The sequence below is a fragment of the Copadichromis virginalis genome, linkage group LG16 (genome assembly GCF_057382275.1).
Source record: "Copadichromis virginalis isolate Kocher_CV1m ecotype Utaka linkage group LG16, C_Virginalis_male_GT1.1, whole genome shotgun sequence".
Classification (NCBI taxonomy): Eukaryota; Metazoa; Chordata; class Actinopteri; order Cichliformes; family Cichlidae; genus Copadichromis; species Copadichromis virginalis.
The window spans coordinates 40,444,597-40,460,601 of NC_140633.1; the positions used below are offsets into that span (position 1 = coordinate 40,444,597).

The 16,005-nt window shown below is 44.5% G+C and overlaps 1 protein-coding gene across 3 annotated transcripts; it reads right to left on the bottom strand.

Annotated features, from left to right (window-relative positions):
* Nucleotides 1-4,943: 4,943 nt before the first annotated feature.
* On the bottom strand, nt 4,944-15,576 carry LOC146691395 (CD276 antigen-like). 3 transcript variants are annotated; one of them, XM_085434808.1, is made up of 10 exons: nt 15,478-15,576; nt 14,028-14,070; nt 12,590-12,928; nt 12,141-12,434; nt 10,262-10,372; nt 8,185-8,226; nt 8,030-8,080; nt 7,656-7,712; nt 7,513-7,569; nt 4,944-7,215 (listed from the first exon to the last, which is right to left on the bottom strand). In XM_085434808.1, the coding sequence occupies exons 2-10, from the start codon at nt 14,062-14,064 to the stop codon at nt 7,145-7,147; spliced, it is 1,059 nt and encodes a 352-aa protein (XP_085290934.1). In that variant the 5' UTR covers nt 14,065-14,070; nt 15,478-15,576; the 3' UTR covers nt 4,944-7,144. The 3 variants fall into 3 exon arrangements, with proteins under 3 accessions (XP_085290934.1, XP_085290933.1, XP_085290932.1); XM_085434807.1 differs by having other exon boundaries at nt 14,028-14,335; XM_085434806.1 differs by lacking the exon at nt 15,478-15,576 and adding an exon at nt 14,285-15,451.
* Between the last annotated feature and the right edge of the window lie 429 nt (nt 15,577-16,005).

The following is a 16,005-nucleotide window of genomic DNA, read 5'->3' on the forward strand; positions in this document are numbered from 1 at the left end:
TCACTCACAATCCTGGCACTGCCATGGTATCTGTAGTCTGCATTTACCACATGTGTATCTGTAGCAGTGAACACATCGCACAGTGGCATGATTGTTCTTGCATTTGGGTTTGACCTGACACATGGCTCTTTTTCCAGGGCTAGGTGTGGAGGGTTGTGTCCAAAGCAACTGTTCTTTTCTGTTTCATTTTCTCTGTCTCCTGCTGCAGACAAAGAGATAATGATAATGACTGCTGTATCTGTGTAATGTTCGTTCTGATGCTCCCTGTGGCCTCTAAAGCATCTGAGCCAACTGTCACAACCTTTCAGAAACACCTGCAGCTCCTTCCTGACAGAACCTGGTCGATGCGGGTACGAGGCCCCGTGCAGCAGCAGTAAACACGTGTCTGCAATGCTGGAAATAAAACTGAGCTCATTCTGGAAAGCAGAGCTGGAATAAACAATGCTTTAAGGAGTGCATTAACTCTGGAAGAAAGAGGGGCGGCGATACCCTGCTATTATATTGGTCCATAGTTTCCACTGATTGTTGTTTTATTGTAAGAGATGAGTAAAGTGAGTGTGAGACGTCGCAGCTCTTTGTGGCGAGTACTCATCACAGGACGGTTTGATAGCTGAAGCGAGCACGAGCATCTTACTCACATCTGAAACTAGAGGCTGATGTAATAGAAATAATCCTGCAAAGGTCAAGAGTTCGTCTTTCCTTCCTGTTATATTCAAAGCACTTTAACCTTTGACCTCTGCTGGATGCCCCCTGGTTCATACTGTAGCTTAGTGTTTGTGGCTGATAAAGTGCAGATATTCTCCCACTGGTGGAAAAGATCACAGCAGTTCAGTTTAAGACTGTTTTAGCTTCAGTGAGAGTCATCATCAAACAAGAACGACGTTTCTGTGTAGAAAATAACTGATTTTGCTTTTATTTAACTAAAAGTGATAATCCTGCTTAAATAGCTTAGTAGTGCACAGGTTCTGTGCACAGGCATTCATATTTCAGGGGTAATTGTGCCTCCTCGTGCCCCCTTCTATGGCCATCATATATTGGGTATATGGATGGAGCGGGCCTGGGGGCCAGTACGTAAATGTGAACCCAAACGCAGATTCAGACGCAGACAGCAGGAATCAGTCTTAACTTGGCTTCATTTACAGACCCAAGAGAAACACAGTACACGGGAGAAATGTGCGTGGACGTGGAACTCGAACGTGGGTCTCTGAAACAGCACGAGAAAGGTCAGGAGGGGCACTGCGGTACGGAGACCTGAGGACATGTGACAGACTGGATTAAGTGAACACGAACAAATAAACCACAAGAAGCAAAGGCGCCGTATTACTAACACAGCTACGCAGATGAAGAGATGAATAGTTGTGGTCTTCAATACTGCTAAGTGATCATCCAGCATCACACACAGGTGATCATGACAGGTGTGTTGATGTGGGCTCCACTGGGGTGGAAAAACACAGCCAGTCACCGGGAGCATGACAGCATATCTAAAATGAGAACATTCACTTTCCAAATAAACCAGTCAAGAGTGTTGTTGGTCCTCCTGTTTATGTAAATGATCTACATTCTCCATAATCATCACTATGTTCCCAGCACAGATCTGGCAACAGTGGGAAGGAAAAACTCCCTTTTAACAGGAAGAAACAGGACAAAGACACCCTGTGGAAGAGAGCCAGAGGTTAATAATAACTAATGATTAAATGCAGAGAGGTGAGTGAAGAGGAAACACCCAGTGCATCATGGGAATCCCTGGCAGCCTACGTCTATTGCAGCATAACTAAGGGAGGATTCAGGGTCACCTGGTCCAGCCCTAACTATATGCTTTAGCAAAAAGGAAAGTTTGAAGCCTAATCTTGAAAGTAGAGATAGTGTCTGTCTCCTGAATCCAAACTGGAAGCTGGTTCCACAGAAGAGGGGCCTGAAAACTGAAGGCTCTGCCTCCCAGGGAGCCAATGAAGAGAATCCAATACAGGAGAAATTTTCAGCGTCACTCTGAGACAGGATATTTCTAGTTTTAGAGATGTTGCACAAATGTAAGAAAGCAGTCCTACATTTTTGTTTAGTATGTGCGTTGAAGGACATGTCCTGGTCCATCCATCCATCCATTCGCTTCCGCTTATCCTTTTCAGGGTCGCGGGGGGCGCTGGAGCCTATCCTAGCTGTCATAGGGCGAGAGGCGGGGTACACCCTGGACAGGTCGCCAGTCTGTTGCAGGGCCAACACACAGGGACAGACAACCATTCGCACTCACATCTAGTGGCAATTTGGATTATCCGATTAACCTATCCCCACAAGCTGCATGTCTTTGGACGGTGGGAGGAAGCCGGAGTACCCGGAGGGAACCCACGCAAACATGGAGAGAACATGCAAACTCCACACAGAAAGACCCCGGCCTGATGGTGGAATTGAACTCAGGACCTTCTTGGTGTGCGTCAACAGTGCTAACCACCGTGCCACCGTGCTGCCTGGACATGTCCTGGTCAAAAAACAGAAATCAGGGCAGCAGTTCTCGTTTTTCTGTTATGAAGTACCCGCTTTCTGTAACCTCATGACGCAAATCCTGACTCACAGTGAAGAAGAGGAAGCAGCGCTGCCACTTCTAAGGTCAGCTTGTATTTCTCCTTCCAGAGAACTGACTGAGAAGACAAAGGTTGGAGGTGCCGTGTGACTGAAGATCTCTCGTCCGTCCTCCTCTACAGTTTCAGATCTTCAGATTTCACTGTTCACAATTTTTATCACTGAGCTTTATTCCAAACAGAATCTGAAACCTCTGACAGCCATGAACCATTTCCTGTGTTGTTGTGCTGTGGTGTGCACAGGTGCCATGTGGTGTTGTCCTGTCTTGTGTATGCTCAATCTGAGGAAACAGAGTGTTTCCCACTCATCAACAGCAACAAGATAACACAAGTAAACACCTTCATGACCTCAAGCTGAAGCACATTTTGTATCTGCAGCAGGACAATGATCCAAGTCCGACTCTGAGTGGCTTTAGAAAAACAAAATGAGGACTTTAGAGTGGCCTTCAGGTCACTTCCTGTGTGTTTGCTTTCAGGTGTTTCTGACTGCGTCGATGCTTTCTAATAATAAGCCGAGCGCTCGCATTCACAGCACAGCAATGGGAATGTTAAATGCCGCCTGTGGGGTAGTGATGTTCCTGATGTTATTTCATTCTAACTTTCAGAATACTAAATAAACCACTTCTGCACTCAATATTGAGTCTGATGTTTGAGGCTACAGTTTGTCCGAACAGATAAAAGATTAATCATATTTCAGAGCCATTTGAAAATGATCCCAGCAAATATTTCAGTGTTCAATAACCGTCTGTAATCAGTCGAGTGGCAGCTCAGAAGTCGTTTAGAATGAAAGCTGAAGCAGCACGTCTCCTCCCTCACCTCTGTAATGGTAATTATCTGTTTACTGATTAGAATAAAACTAAATAAAAAAATAACATTTTCTCAATTAAAAAAAACAAGAAGGGTAGCACGGCGGCACGGTGGTAAATGGTAAAATGGTAAATGGCCTGCATTTGTATAGCGCTTTTCTAGTCCATAGGACCCCAAAGCGCTTCACACTACATTCAGTCATTCATCCATTCATGCACACATTCACACACTGGCGATAGCAAGCTACATTGTAGCCACAGCTGCCCTGGGGCGCACTGACAGAGGCGGTGGTTAGCACTGTTGCCGCACAGCAAGAAGGTCCTGAGTTCAATTCCACCATCAGGCCGAGGGCTTTCTGTGTTGAGTTTGCATGTTCTCTCCATGTTTGCGTGGGTTCCCTCCGGGTACTCCGGCTTCCTCCCACCATACAAAGACATGCAGGCACAGCTGGGGGCCGGCGGAGCTCACGGGCGCGTCACTGCAACTCCCCCTGACTTCTGCTCCGCGGCTGCTGGGCGAGCCCTCATCTGGGACTCTCCTCAGCTCTTACTGGAACAGTGGCGCGGCTGCCCCTCTGTTGGTCTTCCTTGGTCTCTTGTGTTCTGGGGGCCTCTGGATGTCTGGAGTTTTGATCTCCTCCATACCTGCTTCACACCCTGGAGGACGGGGCTGTGGCCCCCCCACACTCCCTAGCAGATCATTACATGGAGAAACCTTTGGAATGCAAGCATGCTGATCCACACAGGTATGCACACATGGGTATTCACAGACGCGGACTAAAGCTTTCTTGGCTGCTGCCTCAAAGCACACTGTGCGCTGTCTATCTTGCGTGCTGCACAATATCGTTTATTATTTAGTAAATATTGATATCTATGGCTAGCTAGTTTATTGTGATGGTGCTTTGTTTTCTCTATTATTATGTTGCTCTTTGTTGTTTGCTGTCTCCTCTGTTTGTTTTTTTTGTTTTTTGTTTTTTTTTTCTCCATACAGGTAACCCAGGAGTTCTTTTTTTTTTCTCTCTCTCTTCCCCCCCCTTCTCACCGTCTCTTCTCCCCTTTGGTTTTCTTTCTTTCTCTCCCCCTCTTTCTCTCATTCATTCCCCCTGTCCTATTTATTAAAAAAAAAAAAAAAAAAAAAAAAAAAAAAAGACATGCAGCTTGTGGGGATAGGTTAATCGGATAATCCAAATTGCCACTAGGTGTGAATGCGAATGGTTGTCTGTCCCTGTGTGTTGGCCCTGCGACAGACTGGTGACCCGTCCAGGGTGTACCCTGCCTCTCGCCCTATGACAGCTGGGATAGGCTCCAGCGCCCCCGTGACCCTGAAAAGGATAAGTGCATGGATGGATGGGGGGAAGAAAAGGGGTCACTCAGTCCCACAGATGTCCAGGTTTAAATTCCCCTGAGCTGATTGGAGCTGATCGTCCTCACGTGTTAGGGATTCCTGACTTTATCGTACTGACATCACCACAGGAAGGACAGACGTGCTGTCAGGTGTGTCACCATGACACAAATGAAATATAATTTAGAAGTAACTGAAAGTAATACTTAGAACTTTTAATCCCAGTCTGTGCTCATAACAGCAGATTCATTGATTCTTTACAGTAATCTGATCGTCACTTTGTGCTAACACAGTTAATATAAATATACATACAGCGGACGCATGCACATTTATTACTGTACATTTCTTTACAACAGTCACACGGACTCTTCAGAAGAACCGAGGTCATGATGTCATCTGTAATCCATAACCAGGAGTGAGGAGACGCTCTCGGGCTCCAGGCGAGGTTCAGTGGAGCCGTGAGTGCTCGGTGCTTTTGCGACCACTAGCTGCCCGTTGTGTTGCTGTTGTGGTGGTGATGACTGTAAGTGTGTTAGGTCGTGGACACGTGCAGAGCAGAGAGAGTCGACGCGTCGGAGAGCAGGTGTGACAGACCTTTGTGTTTACAGTGAAGTCTCCCTGAAATGTGATGTTTGCAGCTGGAAGCATCAGTAAAGGAGGTCCTGCTGGCTGTGTGTCTGCAGCTAACACAAACTCAACACGTTCTTTAAATATCCTGTTAAACTCTCCTTTAGTTTTAGGATGAAATGAGGCTCCAAAGTGAACCAGCGCATGTTGTAGCACCAGTTACCCAAAATCCTGTGAACTTCCAACAAGTATGGAATAACCAGAGGTGGCAAAAGTACACTTAAAGAATACTCCAGTAAAAGCTGAAGTACTGATTCAACCTCTTTACTCAAGTCAAAGTAAAAAAGTACCGGCTCTGAAATGTAACATAAGAAATAAAAACATAGCTCCGCTGGTCTGATGCAAAGGGAACCGAACCTTGTGTCTATATTAATGTAAACAGAAAAGTGAGTACATGAAAGTCGGGGGTGGGGGGAGCCTAACATCAGTTGTAAGGGCTCAGCGTGGGGAAAGTGCTTTGGCGTAACCAGCAGCTGGGGGAGCGCCTCGTCTCCTCGCCTCTTCTCCTCACCTCGTCTCCTCGCCTCGCCTCCTCGCCTCTTTCTCCTTTCTCTTTTCCGTCCCCCGGTCTCCTACGTTGTGGTTGTACAAACTCAAATTTTTAAAAATAAATAAATAAAAAACCTTTAATAGATTCTGACTCGTGGACCATTGTAAGAAATGCTGTAATGGTCCAGTTGGGAAAATAACTCTGGCAGTTCTGATCGTGACGCTGTTGGACTGATTCAAAAACATGAGGACTGACATGTAAGCTTTAAATGAGCACTTGAAGCTCTCTCCTTCCTTTCTCATCTTTCTCGAGTTAGTTTCGTTTCTCTGTGAGTTGGACCTTTAGCTGCCAGACACACTGACAGCATAGAAACAGTTTGTTTGTTAAGCTGATGCATCTGAAATTACCTGCAAACGCGTTGCTTCCTTTCTGCTCCCTGGTCAGTATTACTAGCTTCAGAGGATCAGTGAGCGCAGCATATGAACATCTGACCACGTGGATCATGCATAAATTGTCCTGTTGCCTCTTCCACCCCCCTGTCCCTAAATTTCCAGTGTTTCATGTTTGTCAGTGTGTTACTGTACCAGCTGTGTATCGAATGCACACAAATTAAAATGCATAAATAAATATATAAAAGATGAAGTAAAGGAGTAAAACTGTTGTGAACATGTTCATAGCAACACTCCATTCACATGCTGCTGAATCATCGTCATCATTATTAGTCATCACTGCTCCTCATTCTCACACAGCAAAGATGGATTCAGCCTCCTATAATCTGTATTTACAGCATACAGCAGATGTCAGCTAACATCTAAAACAGCATTAAGTTATGAAATTCTGGATTGTAGACTCTTACAGTTCAGAATCTTTAAATAAAGTGACAAACAAGAAAACGGTGCAGCTGATCGGACCCTGTTCAGCTGGGAAACAGTAAAGACGCGAAATCCTTGTTTTGTTGCTCGAGGAAAGCTGAGCTCAGTCAGTCACAGCAGCTTCACCGGCTCACGGTTCATTTGATCGTTTCATCCTTCTCGGCGTCTTGAGGCAAAAGCAGAGCTCAAACAGAACATTTTAGCTCCCTGCATCGTTCATTGGTTTTACTGTAGGTTTCACTGAGTCCGCCTGGAGAAGAACTCGTTGGCACTAAGAACGAGCCAATAACAGGTCATTTTAAACTGAACTGTGCAAATAAAAAGGTTTAAACTCTTCAGGAAACGACTCTGCCGACGCCTCTGGTGTGTCGGCCGCACAGCCGTCGTCCTGTTCACAGCGTGTGTGAGTGCAGTCGAACAATGAATCCATCCTCAGTTTAGTCAGTGTTTGTGTGCACGCTGCCTCCGCCTTGCTCTGCACCACCTGCAGGGCGGTGCTCCTGGTTTTCTAAAAGAAAAGCAGACAAAACATTTTTCTCAGAAACGATCCAACAGCGATTTCTCGACTGTGAAACAGATGAATGCAGGTTTTAATCCTCTTCACCAGAGTGTGTGCAGCACAGTTAGAGCTGTAAGTATCTGGACATCAAACACTTCTCATTTTCTATTCAGTGTCTGTTCACCATCACAGTGACTCAAACAGTTAAGGTGTGACCAAAGTGCTGCTTTAAAATTACATTTTTATTCATATTTCTACAGACTGTCAATGTCTGCTAACTCGGTGCAGCACAGACACGAACACTACCTGCTCCATCTAGAAGGTTTTGGTCCACGTTGTCTCGATGTGCATCTCCCCACTCATCTGTGGAAACAGCACATCAGAGTGTAGCTGCTGAGTGTGTCAGTCATCTTATCTCATTGTGTTTGTGAGTGAGCCAAAGTCCAAACCTTCATCCTGTGGATCCTCGTCGTCTCTGCTCCCTTCATTTGCTGCCTCTTGAGATTCTAACAAAATCAAAGAAACAATGGTTGACAAACATTAAAGAACTGTGACATGTGACACGCTGTCTTTGGATGTGAGAGCTCCGAGACCCTCACGCTGCAGGATCACTCTTTGCATGACTACCAGAGTCCCTTCCAGCTGATTTCAGGGGTTCCTTCTCTCCATGACGAGTTTAATTTTGAAATATAGCCGTCTGCACAGTGTTGGTAACACCATCATGGTCTCTACCATATATTTCCAAATATGTCACTATTTCCCAGGCGTTCCAGATGTTGAACCTCTGCTGTGAGAGCACCAGGACCGCCTCCCCCCTTCTTACCTTCTTGGAGCTCCATTTGTTGGTCTGCATGGTTTTCACCTCCTGGCTGTTCTACACCAGAAACAAAGCAAAGCTCTTCAGTCAAGAATCAACTGTGGAGCTGTGACCCTCCAATCGTGTCATCATAGATCTTTTTGACCTCACTGCAGAATTACCTCCATTCAGTTGTCCGTTGGATTCATCGCCAGATTTGCAGCCTAAAAGCAAAAGCAGAGGAAAAAGGTTAGGAGCAGGAAACACTAAATAACTGAAGTGCTGTGAGAAAAATATTGTTTCATTTGGAAAGTCAAATATGGATGTGGGAAGAAACAGCCAGATCCTGACTGGTTCACCAAAGATCTGACAGATAGAAGTTAAGCTCGAATCTAACTCAGTTACGGTCACTGTCACTTCCTGTTTTATTTTGTAATCCTGGATATGTTATGCCTCTGTGTCTTGACTAACAGTCTTGTTAGTAACAGCGGCTGTATCCCAATTCAGGGTCTGCAGCCTTAAAGGCGCATTTTAAGGCCGATTACGTCACAGCGACGCGACGAAGGCTGTCCCAATTCGAAGGCTGCTCGAAATGCGGCCCTCAAATGCGTCCTTCATTTCCCTGAATTTTAAGGCTGTGGCAGTGTAGACTTCGTGGCCCAACATATCCCAGAATGCATAGCGCGGCGGTGGGTGTGGATAATTTTGCCGATAAAAAACGGCAGATGAGGGGCGCCCGAAGAGTGAACTTTAAGTAAGTACTGAATATTATGTCACTTATTTATGTGCAAATGTTTAATAACGAAGAGCATTAAAACATTACTGTTGGCCACATGTCGGCAAAGTCATGTGACATTAGTGACGTTTGTACTAACTTGGTTTTAAAGCCTTTACTTTAAATATACGTCGTTCAATAGCTGAGCTTCATCTCACAGAGAATGATCAAAGCTCATGTAGAAACAAACAAACAAATGAACAAAAGATTTTCTCCTTCATCTCTGTCAAACAAAGCTGTATGACACGTTTCCAGCTGTTAGTATCATGGTTGCTAGGCAACCTGGGCAGCGCGACGGAGGCTAGACCGCCCATTTCACAAGCCTCGCACTTCCGGCCTTAGCGGTCTTTGAGTACGCGGCCCTTGTGGACCGTTAAGGCTGCAGACCCTGAATTGGGATACAGACTCTGTCTCTTCCCAGAAATCACAGACCAGGCACATAAGTGTCGTTAGCACAGCTGGTGCAGGGTCCTCCAGTCACTCACTCTGCAGCTCTACAGACTGCTGACCTTTCACTCCTGTAACACGACCTGTTAGGACTTGCTGAGCTTTGACTTCTGGCAGTTAACAAAGTTTGAAGGTTGCTTTACTTCCTTGTAAACTACCTGGATAGAATACAAAAATCTGTTTAAACAGAAACAGCAGCTACCTCTCAGTGTACTGATGCTTTACTATGATCATTTTATGAATGGGCAGCAGGTGCATGTACTGGTCTGCTGTGGTTTAGTGGTCGATCTACGTTCCTACCCTGACGTTTGCCCTGAGCTGAAATGATCTTCCCCGAGGAGTTGTTACTCTCCCACACTGGAGTAGCTAAATGTCCTCTGATGGATCGCTGCAACAGTCGGGGCCGACTTAATGAATCCTCTCTGCACTGTGAGAAAACGTTTCTTCTGCTTCATACACTGTGTAACTGTGACAGCAGTGTTACTTATGTAGCTACGGCTGAGTCTATGACCACACAACAATACAGCCATAGCTACAGTACGACTGTAAAGACGACTCAGTTTACAGGTTAATAATAACGTTGTGTTGCTGTGCTGTGTGACACGTTTGTCTCATTTAAAACGTGTGTTTGTGGACAGCCTGTGTGACTTTACAGACGGATGAACGTTCGCTCTCTTTATGAAACAGCTAAGTGCTCCGTAGGCGGGGTCAAAACGGTGGCTCTGACCCCGCCCACTTTAACATCACAAAAACATGAAGCGATCACAGCAGTATGCTCCTGCTGATTGCTCAAGCATGTCTGCATGTGACCCGAAGAGGTCATCAATGAAGACACGACGCTGACAAAGTGCAAAGATTCTCCATCACAGCTCTGAAGACCTGAATCCAAAAGCCTAACAGGGTCTATGACTGTTCAAACTTTTGACTGATTATTGCTGTCACTGATTTATTGATCAGTGTTTGAACAATTCATTTTCAACATTACATCATATGTTTACTGTAAATGTTAAAAGAACATAACTCAATGTTTTACTTACGTTTCTTGTAGCAGATGTATGTGCCTACTGCTAATCCTGCTATTACTACTGATGCTACTGAGACAGAAACTAGACATATGAATGCGTGCACTCCTGGATTTGTGTCTGGACCTGTGAAGAATATGACAGAACAACAGAAATGAGCTGGGCTGCTTTACCAACAACTGTAATTATTATTCAGGTTACCTTAAAATCCAGGTTAGGCTACATGAATATTTTCTCTTATTAATGAAATTCTAACAGTGACAGTGGTGTCCCATAACGATGTGGGCTTCATAGATAATTGGCAAACCTTCTGGGGGAAACCTGGTCTTGTTAGGAGAGATGGCATCCATCCCACTTTGGATGGAGCAGCTCTCATTTCTAGAAATATGGACAAATTTATTAAACCCCCCAAAATATGACTATCCAGAGTTGGGACCAGGAAGCAGAGTTGCAGTCTTACACGCCTCTCTGCAGCTTCTCTCCTCCTGCTACCCCCCAAAAACCCATCTCCATAGAGACTGTGTCAGCTTCCAAACAGACAAAAAACAAACTAAAAACCATCAACAAACAACTTAAACATAAACAATTACAAAGAAAGAACAATAAAGTATCCACATCTGAACCAAAGAGTAAAACTTTATTAAACATTCAGTTCATCTGGACGTTTGCAGTGGGAGAAACGTTTCGTCATCATCAGGTGACGTCTTCAGTTTCAGCTGACTGCAGGTTTCCTTATAAACAGTACATTTGCATAATGACTGAATGCAAATTCTCATGACCATTGATCAACAACCACTGATCAATTATTAAATATTAGGTCTCTCTCCTCCAAGTCTCTGTTAGTACATGACTTAATAATTGATCAACAAATCGATTTACTCTGCCTTACAGAAACCTGGTTGCAGCAGGATGATTATGTTAGTTTAAATGAATCAACACCCCCGAGTCATTCTAACTACCAGAAATCTCGAAGTACAGGCCGAGGGGGAGGTGTGGCAGCAATTTTTCACACCAGCCTATTAATTAATGAAAGACCAAGACAGACTTTTAATTCATTTGAAAGCCTGATGCTTCGCCTCGTCCACCCCAGCTGTGAAACTCAGAAACCAGTCTTACTTGTTATCATCTATCGTCCACCTGGGCCTTACACAGAGTTTCTGTCTGATTTCTCAGACTTTTTATCTGATTGAGTGCTCAGCTCGTCTGTAATAACACCACCACTCATTCACCTATAAGTATGTCAAAGATGGCCCCGCCCCTCCCTGAGCCTGGTTCTGTTGGAGGTTTCTTCCTGTTAAAAGGGAGTTTTTCCTTCCCACTGTCACCAAAGTGCTTGCTCATAGGGGGTCATATGATTGTTGGGTTTTTCTCTGTATGTATTATTGTAGGGTCTACCTTACAATATAAAGTGCCCTGAGGCGACTGTTGTTGTGATTTGGCGCTGTGTAAATAAAATTGAAGTTGAAATCTGAAGGACAGCCATGTAACACTGTCAGGACAGTGATGGCAGTATCGGTGTCATCTCTGTCATAACGTTCATCAAACATTCTGCAGGATGATCCAGCAAGGTCTTGGAGGATTTACAGGATTTCGACTCAGTGAAGTGTTTGCTGACTCAGAAAGTCCCTGATTTTTATTGGCTTTTAATGATTTTTAATGGCTTATTGCTTCATTTTAAAAATGTTCCCCAGATTCTACCTGAAACTGTGTGAACATCCATCGGGGGACGGATGTACAACAGAAACATATCAGCAGCGTCCCTTCAATACTGATTAGGCTCAAACAAGCACTGAGTTTAACAAAATAGTGCTAATGTTACAACATTATCTAGCCCCGCCTCCACCAGCACTCCCACTCTGACAGATACTGGGGTTTGCTGATGCGCTGCACTCACCAGCACCATCTCTGTCTATCTTTGTGGTGGTGTTGATGCTTTGGTTGGAGCGAGGGTTGGTGATGCGGCAGGTCACCGACACCAGCTCCTTCACACTGACGGAGCTCCTGACAGTGAAGGTTCCATCCTTTGCGTCCCTCTCGTGGGTCGGTTTGTATTCATGCAGGTCCACATATTCACCACCGGTCGTGTTTTGACCCGACCATGACACGCTGGATTCAGGGTATCCTCCACGCGCTGTGCAGGTCACAGTGTCTGCTGTGTCAATGGTCAGGTTTATATCTCTGTAGGAAGCTGTGACAGAGGTGAACACTGTTTACACACCACAGACATTCAGAGCACATCAGCACAAACACTTCATGCCAGAAACAAGAACATCAGAGTCAGAGCTGTATGAAAAGTCTCAGGGAGACGTATTCGATCTGGACGTAAGAAGATATCTTCCTTACCTGAAACCTGCAGTGTTGAGTTGCAGCAGCGCTCACGTCTGTCTTTGAAGGAAGCCATGACCCAGAACGACTTCTGGTCGTCTGCGGCTGTAACACTGTGAAGTTTAATGGAGATGTTCCCCGATCCAAACTCAGAAGCAAAGACTGTAACTCTGTTCCTGTAGACTTCAGATGTTGTTTGTTGACACGTTTGTTCACAATGAATCAAAATGTTTTCAGTCCCGTCCTCCTGCCAGTAAAACCACTTTGGCCTTGTTGGAACTGGGAGTTTACAGGTAACCAGCACAGAGCCTCCAACAGTGGCACCGAGGAGCTCCGCTCGCTGACCCGAGATGAGGGCTGGAAAAAGAAACACAAACACATCAGTAACGATGTAATTATGACATCAGTGATGTAACGCACAGTTTAAGAAAACCAGCCAAACTGTAAACAGACAGGCACTGACAGGACCAACTTCAAGTTTGTTTTTCACTATTTAAAGATTTTATTTTAAAAACAGAAATCTGATTGGTTCTTTGTGCCTCACAAACCTTTTTCCTTCTGGCTGGAGTGCAGTCTCTCACACTAGTGGCTAATTTGGGTCATTAACTTTCCCAAATTACTATCAGTTGTTTTGGATTCTCTGTATTCTTTGCGTTACTGTCCAGTCTTCACCTTATAATATAAAGCTGTTTTTGTTGCTAAATAAATAGATTGAATTAAACTAAGTGAAACGTAATTTAATATTAAAAATCTCCAGTGAGATGAGATGGATCTGTTGGGTTATTGTGGTATTATTAGCTCTAAATGCTCCTTCATCCCTAAAATCAAAGAAACAAACTGAAGGTTAAAAACAGCAGAGTGTCATAAACAAGAGGATTTACAAGGTTAGGCAGAGTTAGCAGGTAGTTAGCTGGTTTCTATTGAGAGTTTAGTCGGCTTGAGAATGATTGTTTACCAGAGGGTTTAAATATTTGCTGTCTGGGGCACCTCGAGCTGCAGAGGCCAAGAATGATGACTGAAGAGCTTTAGGGGCTTTGTGTCTGTTCAATAAATAAGAGCCTCACACAGCGCAGGAGACACTTGGACAGGACGCTCAGTCGATACATCAGCACTTAACATGCAGACAGAGCCTCAGCTGTGTGCTGTAAACTCCATTTAGCTTTCACTGAAGCCGATACAGCTGGAATGCATTTACTTGGATTTAGTATGGATGCAGCACACTTATAGCCAGGACATGGTAAATCATAGAGCTGTAATAGCTGTATGATTTAAATATGGCTCATGAAAGAAAGACAAATGGAGCAGATGGTCTTTAATAACTTTAGGTTTGTTAGTCCTTAAATAAATATAAAAGTACAAATTACAAATCGAGCCCAAACATGCATATTTCTGGGGATATTTGAGCATCATGTAGCAGCACATCCTCCACCAGGAGTAAAGCCCAAACATATCTTACCACCGAGCAGTCCGACCACGAGGCCTGCAGTTAACATGTCTGCCTGTAAAACAAAGGTAAAACATGCTGTGGTCACATATCTATTATTGCGTGTAAACACACTGTTTCATCTTCCTCATGAAGTCTGGCTGGCCTCCAGCAGGTGTTACTGGAAATGTAATGAGCCCACATTGTATTCAGATTAGTAACAAGATCACAGTAATAAAGTGATATAATCCCAGTACTTTGTGTTTAAACAGTGTTTAGCACACACTCACAGGATTACATGGTGTCGGGCTCACAGACAGCAGCTGTTCCACCTCTGCATGCTGTAAGCAAATAACAACAACAGCTACAGACAAACATCCTGGAGAGCAGCTTTCTGTGAAGGATCCACACAGTGGGGAGAGCCCACAGAGCATCACGGAGGGAAATTCTGGGATTGTGGTACTTTGCAAATGTGTGCTCTATGCATGCAGCTGCTAACCAGTTAAACAAATAGATTTAGCAGCCAAACCTCAGGTGTATTACAGGCATCGTGTCATAAATGCAAACAACTTTTTTACTGATGAAGTAGCGAGTCAAACTTGGCTTGAAATAAACCATCATGAAGCTGTTCTTTGTTCTTTGCACAGTGATGTGTTTTCAGTGAGAAACTTCTGGTTTCTCACTGCAGCAAATGAAATCTGAGCTACATGCACTCAACAGTAATTCAGTTCAGTTTCGTTGTATTTATATAGCTGGTTTATACTGGTTATACTGGTTTACTATTTTTCTTTTTACATTCAAAACAAAAAAAGGTAAACTGAACATCAAGACAATTCTATAAAAAAATAAATGTTGTTATGTTACCTCAATATTACTGAGATGTATTTCAATATGTCTGTAAAATACATTTGTTTTATTTATTTTTCGTTTTAATGTTATGAACTACAGCAACATCTGTGGTGTTACAGGTCAGTTTTGACAATTTTATATTTACTTGAAAAGAAAAAGGGGGAAAGTACTTCATTTTATGGTGTTTATAAAAGCAGATTCCGAAGAAAGTGTCCGGATCTATAACGGCTCGCTCTTTGGTTTGCTGAAAGCCTTTAAGCGCTGATCCGACATAAAACAAAGTCACACAGACGAGCACGCGCGCACACCACGGAAACACTGTTAATATTAAAATAAATAAACAGGAAGTCAAACATGGAAGGAATGAAAAAGAAGCAAAGCTGTAAATCTCCAGACGGTACCGGCTCAGGTCAGCACGATAAAGATGATTCAAAGCAAACTGAGTTTGAAGACTCAAAGGTTTCCAGCAGCGCGCAGGACGGTGCACAGTCATAAAAGCTCAGGACACGCGTGACAGCCGGAGCTGTTCTCTCAGCTAAGTAAGAGCCAAATATTTCTTTCATCGCCAATAAACGCGTAACTGATCCCAGGAAGCCTCTGTGAGCGCTGCGTCCTCACAGACTTACAGACTCACCTGAATCAGAGTCTGTCACAGGAGCCCGGGCTGCTCCTCTCACGGCCGCGGTGAAGAGTGGCTCCCGTTATCCGCACGTCCTCTCTTACAGACAACCTCGACTTCCCCCTTCTCACTCTCAGCCACGCGCACGTGCACGTTTTCTGCTTCTGCATTGCTTCCTTTCTGGTGATAAAAACCTTTCAACGATCGTGTGTTAGGTGTTATCGGTCCATTCCGTGTGTTGGGAAGCCCAGCAGCGACACCTTGTGGCGACGCGTTTAATCACCGTCATATGGCAGATTGCCCTTTCAGCTACAGCAGCACTGCAGCTGGTTCAGCTGGAGATTCGGAGGCTTACCGCCATGCAGCGGACATATCCTGAGGCTTTCGCAAAAGACACTCGCAAAACACTTACAAGCTAATGTGTGGGTCACATGTGGATCGACTGTTGAGTAAAATGCCTCCAGCCTAGTAGCGGTTTTTGATATGGGCGACATGGGCGACTGCTCACGGCGGCATCGTGGTGGGGGGCGTCATCACGGGCAT